The 21521-nt window shown below is 38.8% G+C and overlaps 1 protein-coding gene across 1 annotated transcript; it reads left to right on the top strand.

Annotated features, from left to right (window-relative positions):
• The first annotated feature begins 4573 nt into the window (after positions 1-4573).
• slc2a15a (solute carrier family 2 member 15a) lies at positions 4574-21315 on the top strand. The gene is made up of 12 exons (XM_017421627.3): positions 4574-4618; positions 8215-8313; positions 13441-13601; positions 14550-14674; positions 15150-15295; positions 16948-17080; positions 17294-17481; positions 18218-18328; positions 18990-19091; positions 19261-19336; positions 20002-20129; positions 20502-21315. The coding sequence occupies exons 1-12, from the start codon at positions 4574-4576 to the stop codon at positions 20754-20756; spliced, it is 1569 nt and encodes a 522-aa protein (XP_017277116.1). The 3' UTR covers positions 20757-21315.
• The last annotated feature ends 206 nt before the right edge of the window (positions 21316-21521 follow it).

The raw sequence follows: 21521 nt of genomic DNA, 5'->3' as shown, positions 1-21521 counted from the left end.
CCATGCTTGGTTGAATAAAGATGCAGACATGGTGGTATCACGCCACCTCAGGGTCCTAATTGATTTCTGCAGTGCTTTTGCAATACGAGCCACATGCCCCACCACAAGAACGAGCATGTATCTTGTGTGAAAGGATTCACTGTATGAAAACATTAAAAATCATTATCACCAGTAGATTTTATGGTTTTTCCCTTCAAATGTCATCCTTTCTCTAGCGGTGGAGGAACCAGAAATGTTTCACAAGAGTGTTCAGATTGAAGCCATTACTGTCGTTTGAGCGGTGCAGAAACTCATGTCGCAGATTTATTTTCCTGCATGGCACAGGGCTGAGGTAGAGTTATTATGTTTCTTTATTTTAATTCAGTGAAATCAATCCAGGGCTAAACCTTAATAAAACAGTTAACTATAAGAACAGAACATGTAAAGATTCTCCTCATGCAAATACCGACAGATTACTTTTTATTTATGAAATTATACGTCAATATAATAAAAAGTTAATCTTCTTGTGTATCACTGTTAAAACTGTAAAAACTATAAGGCACCTCTATTACTATTCACAAAAAGTAGGACGTTACATGATTAAAGTGGCGTCTTGATGTATATATATGATTTTTTTACACAATCACAGTTTAAGTTTCATGATTTTCTGAGATTTTGCCACAAAATGTTCGGCTTACATTAGGATGATGTCACACTGTCCCAAGTGTTGCACATAAACTCTTCTCACTCCCACAAACTTTACATTTTCTATTAAATGTATACATCACAACGTGGACATTTTGTCACAATTTGAGTTTTTAGGTTATGTTTATGTGCCTGATTTCATGTTGTCACTCTTGTTTTTTCTCATGGGTTTCTTGTGCTGCTGTTCGCCTGCCCTCAGCTCATTGCTCCAGTCAACCAGCCACACCTGTCCCGAGTTACCAATCAGTCACCTGTGTCCATTTCCCCATCAGCCTCTGCCTATATAATCGGTTCTTTTGCTTCTTTCACTTGCTGGTTCATTGCATTCTGGTTAGTCTTTTCTCAGTGTTCTTCTCCATCATGTTGGCAATGTTTTGTTCGTGCCATGATCAAACCCTGCTCCTTGTGTCATCCTCCACGTTTTGTTGCTTCAGTGCGTTTGGATTTTGTTTGTTGCCACATCAGATTTTTGGTAATAAATCAATTTTCTTTTGAGCTCGTCATGAGTCTGCGTTCTGGTTTCGCTCAACGCCGTCGCTGTCTTTTGCCCAAAGTGTCTCCCGCTGATTTAAGACTTAGTTGTCTCTCAAATACTCCTCAAAATGCAGAGAGCCTCACCCAAACTTGTATCTGAGCTCAGAATTTTCTCCTCAAAACTGGAAGTGAGGAGTCTTTTTAACTTGTCAAATCCCCTCCTTAAATAGTAAAACGTACTCATACAACCACCATGTAACTGCTTATGTCGCGAAAGCTGCTGCTAGGGAGTGAGAGACACAGATGTGTGGTTACCATGGTGACCCTAATGAGCCACTGGCAGCAGCTTTAACATTTCTTTTGCTCTTGGCTCTCCTAACTCTTCTTATTCAGCTCATACATCAAGACATCAGAATTTTGTCAGCTCAGATTGTTTAAACGGTGAATCCCAAATTACTTTTGGGCTTTAGAGAAGAGAGTTGGTTTGTGTAGCAGCTGCACTGGCACCCTTCAAACTTTCTTCAGTTTCTAGTTTCTATTAAAAGGGCTGGCAAACAGTGAAGAATGTCATTATTTATTCAGTTCCTTGTACTGATTTAGATGAGCGACCTTCTTCAAATTTAAGGTAAGACCTACAAATGACAAATTAGATACAATATTATAATTTTTTTCCTCATAGAATTGGTAAATATCATCAGTCTTTACTTTTAGACCATGATAAATGTTTCAAAATCCTATTTTCAAACTTCTGAACCCTTCACACTGGATTAACACCCCAAGCTCTTCACGACCCGTACCACCTGTTAGGACGTGGCTGGTTTCTCTTTTTGATGCTTCTTGTACTGCAGGTTTCAGGCCTGCTGTCTGCACATATTCGGTCCTGTGATAGTTGTGTATAATGGAGAAAGAGCAAAACCTTTTGAACACAACCAACCTTTCATGCAGATTTAAAGTCACAGGATTAAGAACTGTGTAATGCCAAGCGAGTGGTTGTAACCCACTGATCAGCTACAGTGAGCCGTTTCTTTTCTACCGGCTGCAGCCAAATTATGTGCACATGATAACAGTGGCTGCTTTGAAGTGTGGCTAAAATGCATCTGCAAATTAAAGGCCGAGCATTCCTTGAAGGAAACTCAGATCGTCCAACGCCTTTCAGGCCAGGGATTTGAGATAAAATCACAGCGATATGCCAGATTTGGTCAAACTTTGAAAATAACATGCCCAAACTCGTGCAGAATCTGTCATCCTCAGAGTATGTGTTGTGGATGAATCTCAGCTACTGCCGTGTCAAATTTGACCTCAATTTCTTAAAAACGGACTGAGTTGAAGCCCCTGCTGTGTTGGTTGATGTTGATCAGCTTGGATGGCCATCTTGAGCTGAACTGACTCCAAAGTTTAATCAGTTGTAAATGTTAATCCGATAATTTCTTTCTGAAAGATTTATTAAAACTCACCCTGTGGTTCATCAGTTATTTGGCTAACAGACAAACAAGGTTGGCTCAAAATCATAACAGACATCTTGCACAATGAGCTGGCTTTGAAACTGTTCTGGTGTATTTTACTCAAGGTTTTCTTTTTCAAAATTTTTGTCGAACCCACCCTCGGCTCACTTCCGGTCCTTTTATCCCAGAGGAGGGAGAACTCAGACAATTTACCCTTCAAAGGAGGATGCTACAAAAGAACTAGAGTTTAACTCTTTATTCTTAATAAGGCAGAAAATTATTCCAAGGCCAGCGCTGGGACTTCTGGATGAAGCAGAGAGAAGCCCGCAACAAAGGAATCGTTGACTCTTATAGATCCTAGGCTCTGCCCGACACAGAGGAGTGCCACCTAATCGTGATGTCAATAATTGTACTATGTGTCGCCAAGAAACTGGTTTTAACTGGTTCAAGCAAGTGATTCTGTGCGTGTAAGGCTATCTTTACATGTAAGCATTCAGCAGCCATCAGTAAACTGATGATATGGTGGGCCTTGACACAGCCGATAAAGGCGGCTGACAAGTGGTTTTCCTCTCTGCCTTTATAATACTTACCTCTATTTTAGGACATATCTAACAAAATAAAATGCTCATTGTTTTTATTCATATGGTAGAGAGTCTCATTTTGGGCAGAGGGCGCCCCTAAAAAAGCAAATTCAACAATGGATCTATTGATAATACCAATCGTTCTTCTTTCCCTCTCTTGTAGGTTTCCGGTGGAGGCGGGGGAGTCCAGGTAAAGTAACTAACAGGTGAGCGGGCGGAGCGGCTGAGCCGACTTCTCCTTACTTTCACAAAGAGGATCTTCCCGAGGATTTCCCACAAATGGAGCTCGGAAGACGAAAGACACAACAGAAGAGTCTACGAAGAGCACAGGTAAGTTCACGTGAACTTCGACGCAACACCAAACGAGAGTAACTGACCCACCAGGATCAGTGGTTCAGCTCAGCATGAAATAAAGGTCCTAATCAGCCCACAGCAATCAGTGGTTAAAAATACAACAAATAAACAGTTAATCTAATAATTAAAACAAATGACAAGCTAGTCTTGCTGATTAGGGACGACAGGTCCAAGTTGAACAGAATAAAATACTATGATGCAGAAAGTCGGTGTCTTTATATGGATGCAGAGTAGCAGATATATCATAAATAGAAACAGAGGAGAGAAGGAATCAACCTTTATTAAGTTTTGTCCTGACTGTACTGTTTTTATTAAGTAATCCAACTGTAAAATAATAATAATAACAAACTTTCATACTCCAGTATTTAGCCTATAAATAACAACATTGTAATAAAACTCCAGGAATGTTTGGTTTTGCTGATCCTCCCTCGCTCTTAGACCGTCTCTAATCTCCTCTAATCTCAGTTCTCTTCATCTTCTTTCATCTTCCTCCCTTCTCTTCACCATCTTACTTAAACTTGCCTTTTTTTTTTTTAAATCTTCTCACTTTTTTTCTTTGTCTGCTCTCCTCCTCTCTTTTCTTCACTTTTCTTATTTCCCTTCCTCCTCCGCTTGTCAGTTTGCATTTTCTTTATTGCTCTTCATTCCCCTTTAGCCTTTCCATGCCCACCTCCTTCCACTTCCTTCTGTCCCATCTCTCCTCTCCTCCCGTTTTTCTGTCCGCCTCCTAAATTCTGTTAGGGCTAATTGCTTCCAGCAGGCTTTTCTCTCAGCCTGTCACGTTGCTCTCCATCATGTGATGACGCTCGGTTCGCTTGTTATTTAGGAGCCTTTAGTCTGCTGCTCTAGTACAAAAAAAAAAAGAGGCCTAACACACGGCACATGGACACATGAACCATCCCAACAACCTCAAACACCTCGGAGCCTGTCTGTGTCTGACCACGCCTTTGCTACAACTATGACATTCTCGACGCCGTAGAGAACATCCTCTTCAACTTTTTTTTTTTTGCTTTCGGGATCAGGCAACAGAATTCCTAAATGGCTGAGGAAGTTTTAGTTTCATCGACAGGAAAAATCACCTCGGTAAGTCGAGCCTGACTGCTTCGGGTCAAACGGAGAGCCAAGATCACTGGTTTTATTGACACCAAGTCTCAGCTGGTAATAACGCGTAATGAGAACTTTTCCGTTGCTGCTGGGATTTATTGATGCGTGCAAAAATGTCAAAACTTTACAAGAATACATCTGCGATTAAATGTCAATTTCAATAAAAGTTAAATGCAAATGGCAACATGCTCTATTTTTTTCTAATTAGGTGAACACAGTTTAAGGAAGTTGAGAAAGAGCAAGATTAAAAACTCAATCCATATTTAACTAACTTTAAAAAGTTTGTGGTAAATTAATTATTACATTGTAAAGTTTGGATTTATACAGTTTGTGGCTCTTAACTTTAACAATGGTTATTTGATTTCAGTGTATTGAACTCATGCTTACTGTTGGTGTGCCGTATTTTCATATTCACAGTTCTCCTCATTTGAATAATTTCATTACTGCCCAGGAAAGGCAGGCGATTTGTCCGTGTGTTTGTTTGTTTGTCTGTTAGCATAATATCTCATGAACCAGTGAACAGATTTTATTAAAAGTTTTAGGAAATAACCATTGAATGTACAACTACAACTCATTAGCCTTTGGAGTCAACCCAAGTCAAGATGGCTGCTGCAACTAATCAAACTTAGCAAATACAGAAATGGCTTAAATTTAGTCAGTTTTATAGATATTGAGCTGTAATTTGGTGTGGCAGTAGATGAACATGATCCTAACCACATTCTTTATGTGCTATTTATTAGGCAAGATCTTTACTTAAATCTTTAGTATTAACTGCTGGAGTCAACTCTGTTTGTCTGTTAGTAAAACATCTCCTGAACCAATAGCCAGATTTACATAAAACTTGCAGAAACTAATCATTAGATGTGCGTCTACAGCTGATTACCTTTTGGAGTCAACTTGATTCAAGATGGTTGCCACAGCTAATCAATCTTAGCAAACACAAACTGGCTATAACTCAGTGAATTTTACAGATAATGAGTTAATATTTGGCATGGAGTAGCTGAGAGTCATCCCCAACTTGTACACTGAGAACTACTTTTTTCATTTTCATATTGTTGACTATAACTGCAGAAAAGTATGAAAAGATATCCTGCAGAGCTACATGCTTATTGTGATTTTTTTTTTTGTGCAGTAGCCCCTTCTGTGGTTAGTAAGTGATGGAAGGTTGCAACGATTCACGTGTTTACAGCTTTCAGCTGTTTTGTCACTGACTCGAGACGGCAAAAGGCAAATAAAAGACCAAAAGAGCACAAACCAAACGCATACTTGAGTAGTGATGAGCAGCGGTGTGACGGGAAGAACGACTAAACTGAAGCCTACAGTCACACTGAGTTTGAATTTGTGTATTTCTCATCAAAGAACTTATTTGTTTTTGTAAATTCAAGCTGAGAGTTTGTCTCTTGTTCCGCCCCTAAGCATGTTTTTGTATATTTAGGACATTAGGTTTACCACTTAAAGTTAATTAGTACTGCTTGCTATAAGTTACATTTGAAAAACTTTTATTTTGTCAACTGTACACAAGGAGGAAGTCTGAGCAAAGGTTTATTTTGACACGTGTTGGGATATGTGAATCAGGAAGAAGATAGCCAAACTTTTGGAGTTGAGTATAAGACAGAATTGTTTTCTTTTTCTAATGAGTCTGTTTCATTATAACCCACAGGAAGCAATGGAAGTAAGTAAAGTAAGTTTTTTAAATGACTGAAAGGCAAGATTTGTACGTTTTTTTAAATAGTCATGTTATTGAGACCTCACTCATTTGACTTCAGATTTATCTGTTCTTTCATTTTATGTGAGTTTAATGTTTAACACTTGCTATGTTGTGACAAAAGAGAAAGCTTAAAGGTGTGCTTTTTTGTGTGTGTTATTTTCTAGTTTCACTGCAATTCAGCGTCATCATCCTATATTACTTTCTGTGTACAGAGTCAGTAAAGGAGCATACAATCACTCTCCTGGCACTTAAAAAGAAGTTCAGCTGACTTTATCATTATGTTAACACGTTGGAAGTAAAACAAATAAAAAGCTTTATACCTCTACTCTATGAGCATTTGAAGCACTGTTTTGAAACTTGGTGACATTGTTCAGAGCTCTGAAACTGAGCCGTCTCCAAACAACAGTGGCATAAAAATGTAATTGTCCAGTTTAAATATGAAATAAATTCCCAGACAAAAAAGTCACTTTTCATTTATAAGATACTGTTTCTTCCAATCTTTAATGCAAAAACAAATATAAAATCACTATGATTCCTTTAGTTTAGCACCCACTGCTAATTAAGCAAAAACGAGGTCTGTGTGTATTGTATCGTTTTTAAAATCATTGTTCCATTTTTAACAGAATCCTCTCCTCTCCATTTTCCTTTTTGCTATAAAATAAAAATAACCATGATGATTCTTTCATTATGAAATAATGTTTGCACATTGTGGAAAAGTGTTTCGTTCCTGCCCTCCTGCTTTCTTATAATTGGCATCCAGCCAGGCCCTTTTCGTTTGGCTGCAGCCAGGAATGTGAGCAAGGCCAGCGGGAGATTTCAGAAGAGCAAATAAAAGTTTAATTCCAAAAGTCAGGGCATCTGATATCCTCCCCTTAAAGATGTCTGCAAGCACAATGTGTGAACAGAGAGTGGAATAAGAGTCAATAAAATCACAATGCAATGATCTGGAACATAAGTTACCATGTCAAATGTTGAAACTAAGAAATTGAACCAAATTTAAAAAAAAAAAGTATTTTTGAATTTGATGACAGCAACACATCTCCAGCAATTTGGGACAGGTCCATGTTTCCCACTGAAGCATCTCATTTTTGTTTAACAGCAGTCTATAAACGTCTAGGACCTGAGGAGAGCAGCTGCTCGATTTTTTTTGCCTTTTTTTGTCCTAAAACTTGTATAAACCTTTGTGCACTGATGCAAGCCTTTCTAGATGTGTAAGCTGCCCATGCCTAGAAGCATAAATGCACCCCCATACCATCAGAGAGGCAGGCTTTTGAACTGTGCGCTGACAGTCGCTTTCCTCTTTGGTACAGAGGACATGGCTTCTAAAAATAATTTCAAGTTTTGATTCTTCTGTCCACAGCACAGTTTTACACTTTGTCTCAGTCCATTTAGAATGAGCTTCAGCCCAGAGAAGACGTTTCCGGATGGTGTTCACATACATGTTCTTTGCATATGGGTTTATGAGATCAACTTTTTCAAAACTGGGGTTCTATTAAAAGTGGAACATGCCAACATATTTTTAAAAATACTGCAACTAGCTCTCAACTATTGTCAGTTTTTCTTTTCATTCTTGGTCACAGCACTACATTAAGGTGTGGAGATATGACAGGAATGTATTATCTTCATACTGCTGAGCAATGATGTCATTTTTTTGGCTATATTGTTTTATATTGTTAAATAAACCTGATTATGCTGCTACATGTAAACCAAAACTGCAAAATTGTTGTTTTGAAAAAGATTTTGTTGCTAAAACTAATAAAGCCGTTGTACCATTTAGATGTTCCTATGGTCAGAGCTTAAAAATTTTTCTCAACTTGGCCAGTGTTTTTTTCAACTTTCTAACACATCTCCCATCTTCTGTTTGCAGCACCTGACTGGCTCTCTGTTAGCCGTGGCATTCCTTACTTCCTTTGGGAGTTCAATGCTGTATGGCTACAATCTGGCTGTGGTCAACTCTCCTGCTGGAGTAAGACACAAACATGCATAAACACAGGCCATGAATGTGGTTACCATACCTATATCTGCGCAAAAGTAACATTTTTAGGTGACTTATTTGAATAGTTTCGTAGAACAACTCGGTTCAATTTATTAGTGAAACAAGATTTATGAGACACAAATATTTTAATTTGTCTCATAAGAGAATAAATAGGAAAAGTCATGCTTGGTTTTCAGACCTCCTTGTCTTTTTTGAATTTTATGTTCCAGCATGATGCTACAGTCTTTTGAATTGTTGATGCGATGTTTCTGTATGTTGATTGGAGTCCACCTGTTGTAAATTAAATTGATTGTACATGAGTTGGATAGGCTAACAGCTCTTTATAGAAGGCCTCCTAGCTGATAATGCATGTCAGAGCAAAAATCAAGCCAGGAGGTCAAAGGAACTGCCTGCAGAGGTCTGAGACAGGTGGTTTGCAATGAACAGATCTGGGGAAGGCTACAAAACCATTTATGCTGCACTGAAGGTCACCTGGCATGTGGCTGTGACACGGTCTTTCTCACATGTACATTTTATACTCAAAAAGAAACTACAGCGCAGATCTCCTAGTAGGCCCTCCCACTGCAGCACGTCACACACAAAACATATATTGGTTTGGTTAAATCTGTTACAAAGAGACCGCCACTGTTTCCGACAGACAGATTCCTCCGTGCACAATGATTGTGCTATCTCCTTGCATGAGTTCTTTGCCATTTGACTATCTTTATAGGTTTTGCTGGAACAATCGTGAAGAAGGGTGTATTTCCTGACAGCATCAGCCAGCGGCTCCTCAAAGCTATCATCTTGCTACCACAACAGCCGGCTTCTGGAAGCAGGGCAGTTAAAGCGAAATGACAGCACTGTGGCTCAAGCGCTATTCCACATAAACAAACATGCCCACAAAGATCTGACCAATCACACAACACTTGGCGTTTACCCCTGTGAGAAAAGGTTCTGCACAGAAAGGGCTCTCCGAGCTCCTGTGAGAACAAAATGATTTGATTTTTGTTGCTCAATTACACCAATGAGAGTAGATTTCTTCACTTCTCATGGAGTAGAAATCTGCCTTTAGCTTCAGAAGGACAACCAGAACTGCTGGCCTCTATTGATCTCAGCTTGATGGCAAAATGGTGAAGCCTCTTCTCGGAAAACAAAACACTTGGATACTGCTTGAAGGGCTCAAAGACTGAATAACAGCGTTTTCCGGTCTGATGAAACCAAGGCCCAGTTTACACAACGCTGTTTTTAAAGGAAATTGGAACATTTCCGTTGGGTTTCGGACCTTCGTGTACAAGACAACAGCGATCAGATTCTCTGACACCAAAACATTTGGAATCCAGTTTCTTCGTGAGGAAGTTTTTTGAAACACCAGCATGGATGTGAGATGTCCCCTGTGTACTATGGATGCTGCAGTCAATAGCTGTTCTGTCCATGTGCAAATGGATAACAACAGTAACCATGGTGGAAAGCAGAGTGCTGTTCAAGCTACTCACCCTTTTCAACGTGCAGGAGTGACCCAACCTCACAGGCGGCCCAAACAAACATAGTGCATTTACCATTTTGGATGTAACTGCTTACATGCTTGAGAGACTATAGTGTCTGCACGCCGTGTCGTTGAAATACACGAATCACAGGGTGTTTTTTCAGAGTGGGAGACAGGTCTGGGTTGAGGAAAAGCTGAATGGAGCAAAATACAGAGACATCCTGAATAAAAACCTGTTTCACAGAGCTCAGGACCTTCAACTGGGGCAAAGGTTCACCTTCCAACATGACTAAAACCCAAATCATCTAATGAAGACGACACAGGAGTGGGTCAGGGACAACTCTGTGAATGTGGCCCAGTCAGAGCTCTGACTTGAGCCCTATTGAACATCTCTGGAGAATCACAGAAATGGTTGTCCATTAACAGTACCCATATTACCAGACAGAGCTTGAAATACTGAATACTTTCTGGAGACGCTGTACTGTATGTAAGGGAAGCAACATGTTAGTAAAATAAAGGGACATAGAAAGAACATTTCAGAAGTACTTTAAAGCAGTCAGGGTGCAGGAAACTTTAAATAAGTCAGGTGTGTTCTCTAATGAACACTGTTGCTTGGGGTTAAGAACATTTAAAAATGTCTTTCTGACCGAACACAGAGTGAACTCCCTGCTTTAACACATACATGATGAAACTCTGCAAAGACAAAACAAAAGAAAGATCACTACATTCTGTGTCCATCACATTTAGCTTAGTCAAAAATGTTCTGGGAAAACTGTCGTGTGTTCTGAAATGTCAAATTTTAGAAAATTGGATGCTAAATCACACTGGTGGAAGAGAAGGAGGGTGACTGTCCAGTTTGTTATAAGAACACAGTTCAAACCTTCATCTTTACCTTTTGCTAACACACCGACTTGGTTGTTTAAGGAAAAAGGGGATCAAGAAAAAGGCAGTATCAGAATAATTTTCCAATTCTCAGTTTTCAACATGAAAGTCAGCATTTTGCAGTAAAAGCTGAGACTTTAGTGCCAGGTAGTGCTGTTTGTGTGCATGTGTACGTATACAGTGTGTGACGTCTGGACACAAATGCTATGTGTGCAGCTGGAGAACAGCTTAAGTGTCCCTCTAAAGAGCTGCTTGTTTTGAGGAATGTGGACTTATTCAGAGGAATGCAGCACAGAGGTAATGAGAAGGACCGTACAGTAGAAGCTGTGAAACTCCACCATTACAGAGAACTAGATTATTTCATCTATCAGTTTTTTATTTTTACCTGGATGACATAACTGTTGCCAGTTACAGTCTCAAGATTTACTCTGCCAAGTGCCGGTTTGGGCTGGCCACTATCATTTAAAAGTGCCATCAAAAGTGGCTGCCATCACAACCTCCCCACACTTGCTTATTGTCAGGGCTTTGCAATAATTTCTTGAGGTGATGACTTTTTACCACAGGTTTACAGAACATGAATCCACTATATGAGGCCTTGAAAGGCAAGAATCCCAGATATAAAGTAGTCTGGTGGTTTGCACAAATAGATGACACGTTTGAGTTTGCTTAAGCCATAATATCTGTAAAAATATGCAATTATTCAGTGTTTTTGATTTGAATTTTTATGCTTCTTATGCGCTCATGCTGACCAAGAGTTAATGTTAAATTGTTTCACTAGACTGGACAAACCAGGCACACCTAATTTTATCTGAGTTTTTTCCTCAGTAGCGTTCATGTCTTGAGACCAGATGATGAAAAATTAATGTTTAGTTGTTGCATTAGGTGGATGTGTCTTGAAAAACACTGAAAATCACTTACTTTGGCAGCTGTTATGGCTTTAAGTCTGCTTTGGCTAATGCCAAAATCCTGGCCCACCCTTCACCTGAGGCTCACCTGATTCGGCAGAATTATAACACCTTTGATCAGGAAGTAATTGGACTTTAGCTTTTGTCATAATAATTTCTTGCTGGAAGGTAGGAATAGCTATTAGACCACAAACAACTAGTTTGGTTCAGTCTTTTAGGCTTGTAGTGCAGCATTTTGGCTGACCAGTTTGACTTGTGCTCCACCTCGTTGAACAAAAAGTGTTATTAGTAAAACTGTTTGTTCAAGAAGTGCACCAAGATATGAAACTAGTGGGACTGAATGCCCAGCTAGTGAAGGGAGCAGCTGTAAACGATAAGAGAAAAATGGCACCTGATATCAAGGTTATTAAATGAATACATAAAATGGCTTACCACAGATCCAGCCCATATTCCTGCTGGTTAATGGTGATAAGTTTTTGATGCAGTTCAGTCTTTCCAGCTTTTCTGTTGATTCATTTTTTAGTAAAACAAGTGTGTTTTGTCTTCGCTTTTTTGTTTGTTAATTAATTCATTTTATGCATCTCATGGGTAAATAATTGGGACAGTGCGGTAAAAATAGGCAAATGAAAATAATTTGATTACACAAAGATAAATATGTCAAAGTAAAAAAGGAAAAACTTTGTTTAAGTCTCGTGAACCCAAGGGTTCTCAGACACATGATACACAAAGACAAGGTTTCCTTTTTCATCAGGAAGGAATCCCAAGTGATTGAGACTGAAGAGCTGGGAAAAGTCAGAAGTTGCCTTCTGATTCAATACAACATTTTATGTGAGGATTTAATGCAGAATTCATGTTAAAATGTTGCTGAGCTAATGAATCTACACACATTTCTCCTTAAGCAGTGTATTTTAGATTTCATTGCAGCTTATCAACACAAATTCTGACCAGTAGGTCTTTGAAAAATTAAGATGGAACTCTTGTTTAATTGAAAGCAACTAATAAAACTTAAATAAAATTATATCTGAAGTCTTGCAAAATAATGGCACATCAAAATATCCGGTTCCAACTGATTGATCCTTAATGAAGAGTTGTTTTTCTATTCTTCTTTTGTTTTTAACTCATTTGCAGCCAAAAAACAAAAGTAACAGTGGTTATCTGTCATCTTTACAACCTTTCTTGTAAAACTGCTGTTTTGAACTGTAAACCTGTTTATTGGTCAGAGTCGATTCTGATCAACTAGCGACTATTTAACCATTAAACATACATAAAACATTGCCTCTATCCAACCCTTCCACACACACAGGACAGGTCTAAATATGGACATGGACACGTCTCCTCTTTAGGACAGGTTGAGTCACTCAAACTCAAACAGCTCTTACAGGATCAGCTTCTCAAAAAGAACCAGTTTTCCTCCAGACCGACCCTTGCCACACAATTAAACATGCACGCCTTCCAAAAAAAATCAGTACATAATCTAGAAATGTTCTTTTTTTGTATTAATCCACCATTAAGATAGGTTCTTGTTTTCTTTTTATCCCTGGACCTCAAATAGAGTTAGAGACTTTATTACCTCGTCTAAAATAATAAGAATATTTCTGTCCTGTTTTGCCTGAATAATTTGAAAGTATTTATGCTTTAAAGAATGGAGTGTAGTTATGTACAGGGGTCTGAACATTTCAGACGTTTACATAAATGAAGAATAATTTCTGCAACTTTTATCCAAACTGATATTTTTTTCCACAATAACAGTATTAATGCATGTAATGTTGATTTGAATGTAATAACAAAACATTGTTTTCCTTTCCTCACATTTTAACCAATTGCTTCTACTCTCCTTTTGTCTATAAGTATATAAAGGACTTCTACAACAAGACAGTGGTGAGTCGCAATGGGACAGGACTCAGCGGGGAGACTTTGACCCTCATGTACTCTCTGACTGTGTCGGTCTTTGCCATCGGGGGTCTGCTGGGTTCCCTCGTCGTTGGCGTGCTGGTCACTCGTTTTGGCAGGTAAAGGTTTTTTTAAGAAGAACGTACTTCCAAAAGTGGACACGTTTAAACTGTTCAAAAAAAACTTGCAGGATTTAAATCTATTAGGTTTATTAGTTTTTGTCATTTCACTAAAAAACAGAAATGATGTGATACATGGGGAAAGTCTCAATACAGTCAAAATACTACACTAGGGTAAAAACTTGAGATTTAAGAAAAAAAAAACTAATTAACTAATGAATTAAAACAAAAACACTCCTCGTAAATCCTATTTGCCCTTTAGTCTGGCTGCATTTCATATATGAGTGTTATTGTTGCTACACCCAGTTCTGTCTGAGATGGTAAAAATGTGCTGAACCACATTTTTTCAGTACCGAGCAAAGCAGTCGACAAATTCAAATTATTAAACATGCAGACCTGCCGAAAATAACAGCCTGACGGGTTAATGGTTAGCACTGTCACCTCAACAAGAAGGTCCTGGGTTCAAGCCCAGGGTTGGACCTGGGGTCTTTCTGTGTGGAGTTGGTATGTTCTCCTCGTGTTTGCGTAGGTTTTCTCCAGGCATTTTGGTTTCCTCTCAGTCTAAAAACATGTGTTTTCTAGACTGTGTTCAGTTCTTATATCAGTAATCTGATCGTGCAAATTGTTGGCATTTTTATTTTTAGAAACATGACGTTTCCTTTGTGTAGAAAAATGCCCCCTTTGTCTATTATTTTACAGAACTTCAGTCGACATTTAAATGCATGTGAGGGCTAAAGCTTATGACCCCCCTACAAGCTGCAGGAGTATTTATGTAGCTTATTGGGACTTTTAACAGTATGTCTGTGAATTTCTGTATTTAAGGTGTTGTAGACCCTCTCCTCTTATAACTTTAATATAGTTGTTCTTGCTATCTTATAAATCTCCAGATCATCTGTTTTTAATACAGTATATCTAGAATGACTGTCTGTGCTTTGTCCACATGTTCAGGAAGGGCACAGTGGTAAACACAACAGTCCTGGTGTTTATTGCCAGCACACTCATGGGGCTCAGTAGGATTTGTGGTTCTCCTGAGATGGTGATCTTGGGTCGCTTCATTACAGGAATTCACTCAGGTACGCACCCCACGCAGCTTTGTACCATGCAGCATAATATCTCCACCTGTAGGACTTGCTTTTCTGCATCACTGTGGGACAGGATGGTGCCAAATTTGATAATATTTCTTACTGCAGGCAAAAGAGGGAAATCCTGCAGACTTGTTTTAAACCCTCTCCTCTTTAACAGAATTAGTTCTCTCCTCTGAAACCTGATGTACCAAACTTTAATCATGTCTTCTGCCCTCTGGTGGAGAATCTGAGAACATTTTAGAAGAAATGAAATTATAATTCTGTTATTGAAATAACAGAATTATAATTTCATGTTTTTATAAAATTACTAACCATCTAAACTCATTATTTATTTTGTCCAAAAACATGTACTAAGGTTATTTTGTTGGATTAACTGGTCACTTTATATTTTCACAGCAGGTTGGATGGGTTTATCGGAGTCTTTGCAGAGGTAAAACTAACTTCTCTCCTCTTGTCCCTGCAGGCATCTCTTTAAGTGTAGTACCGATGTACCTCGGTGAAATAGCGCCTAAAAACCTGAGAGGATTCCTGGGTCTGGTTCCGAGTATCTTTATCGGCACTGGAGTCTTTACTGCCCAGATCCTCAGCCTCCACGAGCTCCTGGGAAAGGTAGATAAACTTGGTCTGTAGGATCTGACTGTTTAAACTTTTCTTTTTAGTTTTTGTGTGACTTAGGGCGGTTTAGGCCTTTACTAGAAATGCCCTAAAATTTCTTGCTGGCTTAGATGAAACATCAGCTTCTTACTTCTAAGGCAAAAAGTGATTTAAAGAAATCAGTTTAGTAAAAAATATGTAATCACTTTTTCAAATAGCCACCATGGAGGTCCACTTTGGTTTAGGATTCAACATTTCATTAACCTAGAGACGAGTTCAGTCAGTCTGAACTGGCTTCAGAAAGTAATCAGACCCCCTTTGCACTCATTGCCACAAAAATGACAAAATGAAATCAAAAATAGAAAATACCACTTATTAATACCACTTTTGCAACAACTCTTGGTGGTTGTTGGGATATTTCTAGACCATGACTGGATCCACCTGTGATAAATTAAACTGACTGGACATGATTTGGAAAGGCACACTCATCTTTATAGAAAGGCTCCTAGCTGATAACCAGAGCAAAACCCAAACCATTAGGTCTAAGAAACTGCCTACAGAGCTTGGAGATGACTACAAAAGATTTCTGCAGCACTGAAGATTCACCAGAGCACAATGGCCTCTTCCAAGAGACAGTCGCCACACTGAGCAAGTGAAACGGACTTTAGAGAGAAAGGTGACCAAGAAGCCGATGGTCACTCTGACTGAGCTTTAAAGATCCTGTGTGGAAATGAGGCAAAGCTCCAGAAGTACAAGAGCGGCAGGCCTCCACTGATATGGGCTTTATGATAGAGTGTCTTTTGAGTGCAAAACACTTGGAAGCTGCTTGAAGAACTCAATCATTGTGAGGAACAAGATTATCTGGTCTGATGAAACCAAGAGTGGACTCTCTGGCCTCAGTTCTGATCGGTATGTCTGGAGGAACCCAGGCACCACTCATCACCTGCCCAACACCATCCTCACAAAGCATGTTGGTGGCAGCAGCATGCTGTGGGGGGTGTTTTTCAGCAGAGCAGACTGGGAGACTGGGCAGGGTCGAGAGAAGGCAAAATGATGCAAAATACAGAGATATTTTCAATGGAAGCCTGTTCCACAGAGCTCAGAATCTCAGGCTGAAGATTTGAGTTTCAACATGACATTGATCCAAAGCACACAGTGAAGACAACACAGGAGTGGCTCAGAGACAACTCTCTGAATGTGCTGCAGTGGACCTGACCTGAAATTCTCCAATCCAGGTGTGCAAAGCTTGCTGCATTAAACCCCCAAAACACTAGAGGCTGTAATTGCTGCAAAAGGTGCTCCGACTGTACAAAGTAAAGGGTCAGACTGAGATGAGAATGGGATATTTCAGTGTTTTAAGTTTAATGAATTTACAAATTGTATACAATTTTCTTTTTGCTTTGTCAGTTATGTAGTACTAAGTGTATATTTTTTGGAAAACAAATAAAATGACTGCAGCGTCATATTTCAACGTAACAAAATTGCAAAAAGTGGATGGATCTGAATACTTTCTAAAGCCAATGTACATACATATAATACACCAAATACACTACATGATCTTAAAATCATGCTTTGACCAAATCATCACATAACAGCAACTGTCACAAACATGACCACATCTGTGAGTCAGTCTCTACATGCATTTAAATAAAACTGTGTTGCTACAGGAAGAGTACTGGCCCCTTTTTCTCTCAGTGGTGGTGGTACCTACTTCCATCCAGTTGGTGCTGTTGCCATGGTTTCCAGAGAGCCCTAGGTACTTGCTGATTGAGAAGAATAATGTCCACGCCACAATAACAGGTCTGTGTCGTTGCGCCGCTACTCAAAAACAATATAATTCTGTAAAAGAAGAAAAGGAATCTGATAAAAAGGATTAACTGAATGCCGTGTCGTACTTTTTTTTTGTTAAGTTACAAAATTAAAACTGAAATATATTCACGTGTTGACTTTTCTACCTGTGATGTCATGCAATTTTTGCTTTTGCTTTTGTTTTTTTTGTCCCTTGCCCATCAGCTCTGAAACAGTACAGAGCCAAGTGTGACATCCAGGCAGAAATAGAGGAGATGCAGGAGGAACAGCGCTCCCTGTGTTCAGTAGAAACACTGTCAGTATGGAAACTCCTGCTGGATGATACGGTCCGCTGGCAGGTGCTGAGCGTTGTGGTCATCAATATTGGCATGCAGCTATCTGGTATTGATGCTGTAAGTACTCTAAATACAGTAAACTGAATATTTCTTAAGCTGTCTACAAATTTTAGCTTTTACTGAAGTTTTCTTTTTCAACTTTGTGTCAAACATGTATCAAACTGTGTTGAAAAGAAGTCAGCAAACAAATGTTCGCCTTTATTCCCTTTCATGTCATCACAGTACTTTATAGTCCTCAGTGTTGCAGTACTAGTTGTAGCAGATCTTTTTTGGTAGTATATAAAGGACCCCCCCAAATGACAAATCTCCTCACAGTAATTCTAAGGTTGTACCCGGCAATCCTACCAAGGAATTTTACATTTCCAGGATCTTGTTCTTTCGGTCATGATCCATATCTCAAGATCAAAAAGTGAGAGTTGGAACACAGCCAGACAAGTAAATGGAGAGCTTTGCCTTTTGGCTCACGTCCTTGTTTACCATGAGAGACTGGACCAACACAATCATGACTGCTGATGAAGCTTCCATCTGTCGTTACATCCCTGGCTCCATCCTATCCTCACTTGTAAACAAGACACTTGCTTAGATTTGTGAACCCCTCTGCTTGAGGCAGAAACTCACCCATAAAACACAAAATGAACTGGATCTATTTTCAATTGAGAGCCTGATCTTAAACTTCGAAGAGCTGGAAACCAATCTTTTTTTTTTTTTTACTGTCTGACAAGTTACTGAGCTTTGATGGAGAGGACAGAAGATTTTAACTGAGTTATCTTCATGTGCTTATTTGTCTCAACAGATCTGGTTTTATACAAATGACATCTTTGAGAATGTGGGCATCCCAGTGCCAGAGATCCAATACACCACAGCAGGAACAGGAATTATAGAGATCATTGCTGGACTAATTGGGGTAAACACAATAAGAGATGTGCTATGATGCTTGCTCTTATTAACTTTTAATGTGTATTGTTTCTTAAAGAGCTTTTAGAATAGATTGTTGAATTGCAGCTAAATGTAATAGAAGGACTCTTTCCAGTTGTGAGCACATTTTTTAAAGATGTATGGAAAAAAACAACAACTCAATATTGGAATTATTTTGTCTTTATCTAAATTCTTAACCCTGTAGGCACATTTTAATGTTGTATATAAAGTACTATGACACTAACACTAAGGGTGCAGCTATCACTTAGAATTACTTTTACATGAACTGTGACTCAGGCTATTCATCAGTCCTAAACTGTAATTATCATCTAAAGGGATAAGTTGTTGGAAATATTTTGATTTTGACACCTGTCAGGGAAATGTCATGTTACACACAAAGAGATAAGCTGAGTTTGAAAATAGCATTTCTCCCCACTTTCAGTCTTTAGGACAGAAAATGGTGCTCAACTCATCCTGGGTCCTGTTTTTACATGACAATGATAGAAATGTCAAAACTTAATTCTTACACTTGCACTTCAAAAGTTGAGTTCTTATTCTTTAGATACACCAACCCTTGCTGTGGTTTACATTTTTCATTTCACATTACATAGTGTGTTTAATGTCTAACATGACTTTTGAATCTGTTTCAGTGTTTCACCATAGAGAAGCTCGGCAGGAGGCATCTCATGATTGGAGGATTTACAATGATGGGCATCTGCAGCGCTGGAATCACGTTAGCCCTAATTTTACAGGTGTGTGTGTGTCTATGTGGGTGTGCATTAGAGAGTGTGTATATGGGTTACAGTAAGCATCATCGCCCTAATGTTTGAATTATATGTATGAACTGATGAAAACATGCATGTGTTTATGTATCTATATTATCTAGCTTTCAACCAATTTCATGCTTTCTTTTCTGCATAGACTCACTTAGTGTTCATGCGCTACGTCAGTGTTTGCTGCGTGGTGGGCATCATCGCTGGCTTCTGTATTGGTCCAGGTGAGTTACTCAACTCCACAACAAAAGACTTTGTCATTCAAATGCAAAAAAAGCACATTTTAGAACTTTCTCTTTACTTTGTTTCAGTATTGATGTGCAGCTCTTAAACAAATATATAAAACTAGCCTTTGGGTTTAAATACTCTGGGTATCTTTAACATCATGTGATCTGACAGAGCTGTATAAAAATATAAATAAATGGAAGATTTTTGTTACACTTAGCTTTAAAGCTAAAGAGAGAGAGAGAAGTGTTGAACATTTGTTAGGAAAATGCATTTGTGGGTTGAGTAGCAAAGCTTTGAGTTGAAAAACTCATGAAAAACTTTCCAAATCGCCTCCATCAATGCCAAACACCATTTACTGCTATTTACTTTTGTTTTTTGAGCTTCTGGTACCACAGGTGCTGACAATCAGGTGCATTTTGCTTTACAGCGGCAGGCGATAATTACAATCGTTCTTTGTACCCAGAGCAAAAGTTCCAAGGAGAAACATAAAAAGGGAGTAAACAAAACAGAAAAAACAGTCAAAATTTAAAACTATAATCATAAATAAAAGCAATCTGGATACAATCAGTCTAAAAAATGGTATATTGACATATGGGTTTAATTGTCATATGAACGAATAAAGAATATGTTTTGAAGTATTTGAATTTTTCCTGGTTTCCAGCGGGGGTTCCCTTCCTGATTACAGCAGAACTGTTTAAACAGTCCCATCGTCCGGCTGCTTACATCATAGGAGGCTCACTCAACTGGCTGTCCAACTTCACTGTGGGCTTCATTTTCCCTTTCTTACAGGTGAGCTGCTGTATGCTGCCCTGCATCTCTGACCTAAAAGACTTAGGCAGACAGGGACTTTACAAACTGATAACCTGTCTGGTTTTGTTCCAATCCCCATCCTATTTCTGAAACCTTTTTTAAAAAGCTCTTCACAAATTCTGCCTTAGTACCAAATCTTGAAAACCCATGAAATAATGAGTTTTCCCCTGCCTGTTTTATAGATAAACTTGGCTTATTTGTTTCATTTACAAAATGATGGCAGCTCTGTTAAACTGTTATGCTGTCAATCTGAGACACTTAGGTTAAAAACGTGTTTCTAATTCATTTTTCTACCATTTTCTCTTTTTTTTCCCAACCTCCCTTTGCTCATATGCCACATCCAACCATTAGATGTCTGCTGGCTCGTACTGCTACCTGGTGTTTGCCGCGGTCTGTTTTTCTGTGGCTGTCTACGTTTACGTCGTAATCCCAGAGACCAAAAACAAAACTTTCATGGAGATCAGCCGGATGTTCTCCAAGAAGGAGGCGGTTCTGGAGACCCAGGGTCTGATGCACACTGACCTGCTGAAGTTGAAGCAGATGAATGGTTACGGCGGCTTGGAACACGCTTCCCTGGAGTTCGACAGCTCCTCTTCTGTACCGTAACTGGGACTTGGGTTTAAAGTTGGCTAGACACCAAAGAACACTTCATGTGCACTCAGAGGCTTCTAGCTGGGTGAAGCTGGACCTTCCACTTCAACAACACTCAGGTTCAAACCATGACTTACGAAAGGAGTAAAGCATCCTGTTTTAGTTTTTGCAACTCATCAACTTAAAGTTTACAGTCCATTTGTTTCCAAGTGTTAATGCTACCGCTGGATTTTGCAAATAAAAAGCTCAAACCTTACAAACAGTTCACCTTAGGATCTGGAAGGTGTGTGTGGTTTGCTGAAGCCTTTAAAACAACATTTTAAAACCCTTTATAAATTACATTTGAATGTAATATCTTGTGTTGAATCCCAGTATTTCTGCTTGTTTCTGATTCTGTTGTAAGTTTTTTTGATGGGTTTTGTTCAGCCTATCCAAGAATATTTCTACTTTGTGCAAGCTGCACTGCAAAATGTCCTAAAACACTGTTGTAAAAGAATACATTAAATTACTTAAAATGTGTGCAATATTATAACTACAAAATAACTACATTAATAAATATTGTTGTCATAGTGGGGTTTGAGTGTTTGAATGAATTGCTTTCCATCTTTCTAACAAGAGTCTTTATAAACATTCTCAGAAAACAAGTTTGTTCAGTCCACAGAGTGGAGTTTAAAGCTAAACTTCCAATTATAATCTTTATTTTTTTCTCCTTAAACTGTTAGTTTTCTTTTGCTTGGTCAAAATAAACCCTGTCATGCATGAATTATAACTTCAGCCAGG

The sequence above is a fragment of the Kryptolebias marmoratus genome, linkage group LG22 (genome assembly GCF_001649575.2).
Source record: "Kryptolebias marmoratus isolate JLee-2015 linkage group LG22, ASM164957v2, whole genome shotgun sequence".
Classification (NCBI taxonomy): Eukaryota; Metazoa; Chordata; class Actinopteri; order Cyprinodontiformes; family Rivulidae; genus Kryptolebias; species Kryptolebias marmoratus.
Note: the sequence above shows the minus strand (reverse complement) of the source record. Positions and strands in the feature narration are given on the sequence as shown.